Source organism: Juglans microcarpa x Juglans regia, chromosome 1S, assembly GCF_004785595.1.
Source record: "Juglans microcarpa x Juglans regia isolate MS1-56 chromosome 1S, Jm3101_v1.0, whole genome shotgun sequence".
NCBI classification, from domain to species: Eukaryota; Viridiplantae; Streptophyta; class Magnoliopsida; order Fagales; family Juglandaceae; genus Juglans; species Juglans microcarpa x Juglans regia.
In genome coordinates, this window is record NC_054595.1 from 5,871,492 (window position 1) to 5,876,943 (window position 5,452).

At 37.2% G+C, this 5,452-nt stretch overlaps 1 protein-coding gene across 1 annotated transcript; it reads right to left on the bottom strand.

Moving 5' to 3' along the window:
* Positions 1 to 660: 660 nt before the first annotated feature.
* Positions 661 to 4,521, bottom strand: LOC121247629 (serine/threonine-protein kinase ULK1-like). Its single transcript, XM_041146015.1, has 2 exons — positions 2,410 to 4,521; positions 661 to 1,562 (listed from the first exon to the last, which is right to left on the bottom strand). Exons 1-2 carry the CDS (start codon positions 4,316 to 4,318, stop codon positions 1,405 to 1,407), a joined length of 2,067 nt encoding a protein of 688 aa, XP_041001949.1. The 5' UTR covers positions 4,319 to 4,521; the 3' UTR covers positions 661 to 1,404.
* Between the last annotated feature and the right edge of the window lie 931 nt (positions 4,522 to 5,452).

Sequence of the window (5,452 nt, forward strand, 5' to 3'; positions counted from 1 at the left end):
AAACTGCTGCGTAAATGGATGCATCTCTACTGCCAAGTATCTAGTTAACTCCAATTGGTTGTTTGAAGTCTTTCAAAGATTGGAAACGTGTTCTCTCAGCCCACCTATGCTTTTTCGCCATTCGAGGAGGAGACGCTACGGTAGATGTGGGAGCCCGAATATTACCACCCCTGAATGTGACAAACTTATCAAATAATCTACTAAGAGTTTTCTTAACTCTAGCTACAATATGATCCGCTCAAGCCTTCCCGTTGACCATTTCCAAGCATATGCCATCCATCAATGTTGTATTGGGGTCAAGAGAACAATAGCTACGTATAAGAAAATGTTGATCTTACTCAAATCTTCCAAATACTTCTCATACTTAGGAGATGTTTGGTAATTTTTTTTTATCTCATTTCATTTTCAACATCATTCAAACGCAAATACTTTCAAACTAATCATTACAATTTTTTCAAACTAATTATTATAACTTTCCCAAACTTTCAAATAAAGTAAAAAAAATAATTCAACTTTTTCAAATAATATTTTAACTTTATAATATTTTTATTCAACTTTTTCTCTCTTCTTTCCCAAAACCTCATAAAGTATTATAACTCAAACCATTTTACTACTATTTACAAACAATTTCACTACTATTCACAGATTTTTCGTCTCATCTCATTCTCCAAGCATTCCCTTAGTCTTCATGTTCATTCCCATATCCCGTAGCCTACTTTCCTCACTCTCGTACGTTTCACCCAACTGTTTTTTCACCTGTCATGTTGACAATATTCATTAGATATAACGTACAAAGACCTAGAAATGGTGCTTGTGACTTTGTAGAAAAGCCTACAAAATTCTACAAAAAGGGAACTACATCCCAATCATCATCCCTAGGCCACCCCAATAAGTCAGAGGCCTTTTATACTATTGAGCCGTCTTCATCAACAAAGTTGAATTCCATCACAACCCCTTCTTGCATTCAATACCCGCAATCCTCATAATAACTTTGAATTTATCAAACCTAGCCAGATGGATAGTAGCCCTAAGTGATGGTACGGATGTGTCACAGCCACGAACGTTCAGTGAACACCATCACTAAATATATTGATCTTCTGTGATGGATCCAAAAGAGAAAATAAAAACCATCCTAGAAAGTCGTTTTTGTCACAAAAAATTTGTTGCAACAAAAATTCAATATTTTTCCTTTTTCATTTTTTGTCAAAAGATAAATGGTTCCTTTGCGAGAACAATGGCATTTTCTCATTATTTGAATTGCTTGGGTCAGCTCCATGAATCTTTTCATGCCATTTCAACTGTTTATATCTTTGTCTATATTTCTGAGCTAGATATCCCAGATTTCTGGAACTTAATTACGAGTGAGATCGAATAGATGATTTGGTGGCATCGAAGTCTAGCTAGCTAGGAGAGTTCGGAATCTGAGGCATGACCAGAAGGTGATCTGGGTATTCTTTTACTCGACACTGGACTCATCAATATTAGCTGGCTTTCTGAACTCATTCTCATACTACGCCCACAAGGGGTTATTTGTGGAGGTCTTACTCGTCCTTTTGGTGTTCCTGTGCATCCAATAAACAGAAAAAAAAAAGAAAAAGAAAAAAGGATAACATTGTCATCAAATAAATTAATTATTCAGCACTAGATGATCATCAACATATATGTGAATGGCTTATGCGTTTAAAACAGTACTATATATATTGTTCTTCCAGCTTGTATGTGATTGCTGCATGTGTCAAGGTAAAATATACAGCATGCTAATCATGAATATCTTCGAAGCACACCTAGTTTTATTTTGAAAAATAGTTTCCATATCAAAAAAATACCATTCACCATCTCTTGATGTGTCACCAAATTATTACAAGATAATAAATAATTTCTCAATCATCTGATGCCGCATCATAACTGCTATAGGCCGGTCTATCATCCTTATCTAGAGTTGAAATGATCAATGACTCATATAATGTTAATTGAGAACTGCTACAGATACAAAGAGATTATATAAAAGAAAACCTACAAACTGATGTGGCTTCACGTGATGTGTTAGATCTACTTTACATTAAAGTAACTTTACAATCTGACGTATTGTATCAATCCACATCAATTTGTGAATTTATTTTTGTGTAATCGTTTTATAGCTAAAATGCTTTTCATACTAAAATGAGGAGTGTTACAGCTACAAAAAAACCACAAGATTAAATCTTGACTTCATATAATACGTTAGATCTGCTTTATATTAAAAATAACTTTACAATCTAACGTGCTACATTAAACTATATTAGTTTGTAAATTTACTTTTATATCATCTTTTTATAGCTAGAGTGAGATAGAACTAGATACATAATAGGTCCTACGTAATTTATTGAACATTTAATACTATAAAAAAAATTCAGTCTGGAAAGTACGTACCTTGTTGTCTATTTACTTTAAAATCTGGAGATCTGTTTGGCAACGAGTTTCTCTTGTTCATCCTTTCAGGTGAAGCTAAAGACTTCCTTTCATTTGCAGGTGAGAAGATTTGGTCGTCCATCATTAGCATATTTTCATCCCCACAAGCTGAAGCTCCATCACTTCCTGATTCCGAATTTTCTTTTAGGTTTGAATTTGTTTTCTCTTTCTCCTCAACTCTGTAAACAAACATCTGAAATGGGACTTGTGATGTTGGCAATGGATCAGGGCATCCCATTGAAGAGAACTTCCTCAAGAGTCCAGACTCGATGTCAATGTAATCTACCATTGGTGTTGGTGGATCTTGCTGGCTACTGTAATCAGGATTCAGTGCAAGGAACCGTTTTACATAACGAAGAATCCTACAGATGGATGAGAAACTTAGCCGTTGGTTTGGATCGGAATGCCAACATCTCTTTGTCAAATTGGTCAAGTATTTTGGTGAATAGTATGGGAAAAGAGGTCTCTCTCCTGCCCTAATGTTCCTACTCATTTTGTCTCCTTGAAGATGGCTATCCTCAAAAGGAACTTTCCCAGTTAAAAGTTCAAAGCAGACCATTCCAAAACTGTACACATCAGACTTTTCTGTGTACTTGGTACTCTCTGCACTTCCATTCTGTTCTTGCTCTTCCAGAACTTCTGGGGCATACCAAATGAATGGGAGGGTTCCATTTTGATTTGAAGAGCTTTTTTGGCTGACATTTCGAACGGAGGATAGTCCAAACCCTGAAACTTTTGCATGACAGTTACCTTCTGTTGAGCTGCTGCCTCTTGCTTTGACAAGAATCTTACAAGGATTCAAATCTCCATGGTAGATTTTCTTGGAATGCAGATATTCCATTCCTCTTGCAATCTGAAGCATAAGATCGACTGCAGCTGAAAGTGAGAATGGATTCCGTTTCCTTGGGCCAGAAACCTCTTTGGTGTAGCTGGAGAGGTCTTTGTTCATAAGTTCCATAAGCAGATAACACTCTTTCTTTTCCTCATCAGTGAACCCACAAAGAAAGTGCATTATATTTGGGTGGGAAAGAGATAATAGGTTTGAAATCTCCGGAACAAGAGGTTCAATATCTCCAAAAAAATGCCTTATGGCAAAGCTTTCTCCCAACCATTGGATCACCTTGTATTGACTCCCACCCCCTAATCGTCTCCTCACCAGGTAGTCCCTAGACCTCAAAAGGATTGAACTTGGCAAGAGTCTTCCATACAGAGGCTCTGACCCATCTAAGTTCGTGGAAAGAAGAACATTGAGTTGTTTATCATACGTGCTCGAACACGATGTTTTCTTTTCCTGGAGCTTGTTTAGAAGTATCCATCTGTCTTCCTTCCAAACTGTGTCAAATCGATCACAAAAATCCTGAGTCACGAGGTACTGTTTTCCAAATTTCCACTGGAAAAGGTTGGAATCTTTATATTCTGTTCTATACTTGCTAAGATACACGAATCTCTTCTTTTGAACATCACCCTGATCCCACCCAGAAAACTCTCCTGCAGTCTCAATCGCTTCGATGACAATGGGAATGCTACAAAGCAAGTTGTGGATGTGAAATTCAATGCAGTCAGTGTTCTGATAGAGGGTAATGGCTTTAGCCCACCAATCCTTGGTTTCCAAGCACTGTCTAATATATGCTTCTCCTTCTTTGAAAATTTTGTGTAGTTCTCTCAGAGGCTGCTCAAGAACTTTCCATTTCAGGTTCTTTTCTTCAAACCTCAGGTTCTGTCTCATCTCCTCTGCTATTGTTTCGTAAGCGAAGCTGAAGATATCAAGCAACAGACAGCACTGCCGCTGGTTGATTTGGATATTGTCTCTGAAAACCATTAGAGTTTTCATGCTCCCTAGTACCTCCCCAATGTGACGAAATTGCTCCATCTCCTGATCATAATACACGCATTTGAAAGCAGTTCTCAAATTTTAAGAACGATCCAAAGCACATCACGAGATTCATGAATGCAGCAAAAGAAAAATCATACAGGAAAATAAATTTGTTCCAAATGGAACAAGATAAAAAAGGGAAATAAAGAGATAATTACTAATAGCTGTGCTGTGTTCAATGGAAACGAAGATGGCAACGATCAAATGCCCATAAAGCTGCCAAACAACCCAGAAAAAATTAACTTTTTCGAGATTTTCCTTGGAAAAAACTTTTTCCTTGGAAAATTTCTCGCGAGTACTGTTTCTTTGTTAGGAAGTAGTAGATGCGACACCAGTGGAGTTGTATGGTCCTGCGTTTGTGTGGGGCCGTGTGTCCGCAGAAGTGTTCCCCGGGAGTTTCGACATTCCAGTTTCGAATATAGTAATTGTCGGTTAATCGTTCTAACTGAATTCTTGAACTCTACGCGCGTTTTCTTCCCTGTAATTCTTCATGATGGGGTACTCAGAAGGACTATTTTTAACTAATGCTGCTGTTTCTACGAGTTGTTTTGCTGTTTTGAATCATGGAAAGCGCATTCTGTTGTGAATCGTGATGTTGGATTTGCGCCATCGAATTGATCTTCCACCAAATTTTCTCTCGGAAAATCCCAAGGAATTAAGCTGGCATATTTGTCTTTGGCTTCTTCATGATCTTTGAACCATCTTCTCGTCCAGCAGCGCCTAGGTATCATCATATGCAGCATTTCAGTTATTGGAGGTTAATGTGACCTTAATTCTCTTAGCATTTCTAGGCATTGGTGTTTCATGAGATGTCAGAGATATGTGGGGGAGATCACAATTGAAATCTAAAGTCACTTTCTTGAGAAATATTCTAGCCATAAAGTAATTAGATAAAAATAATCTCACAATTTAACATGAGCTTGTTTGAGATATGATGCAAATTTGACATCTATATAATATAGTGCCCAGTATGATGGACACCCCCCCCCCCCCGGCGAAAATTTCTAGAATAATAATATATAGAACTGCATTCCAGAAATGGTTCAGGAGTTGGGACTTAGGTTGACATATGATGGTTGCTACTTGTTAAGAATATAATACAAATAATAAAATTTACATCTTTTCATCAAT

Coding starts and splice junctions, on each gene's coding strand:
- LOC121247629 (XM_041146015.1), bottom strand. CDS start 4,318: ATGGAGCAATTTCGTCACATTGGGGAGGTACTAGGGAGCATGAAAACT. Junction 1,563..2,409: donor TAAAGTAAATAGACAACAAG/GTACGTACTTTC, acceptor TTGGATGCACAG/GAACACCAAAAGGACGAGTA.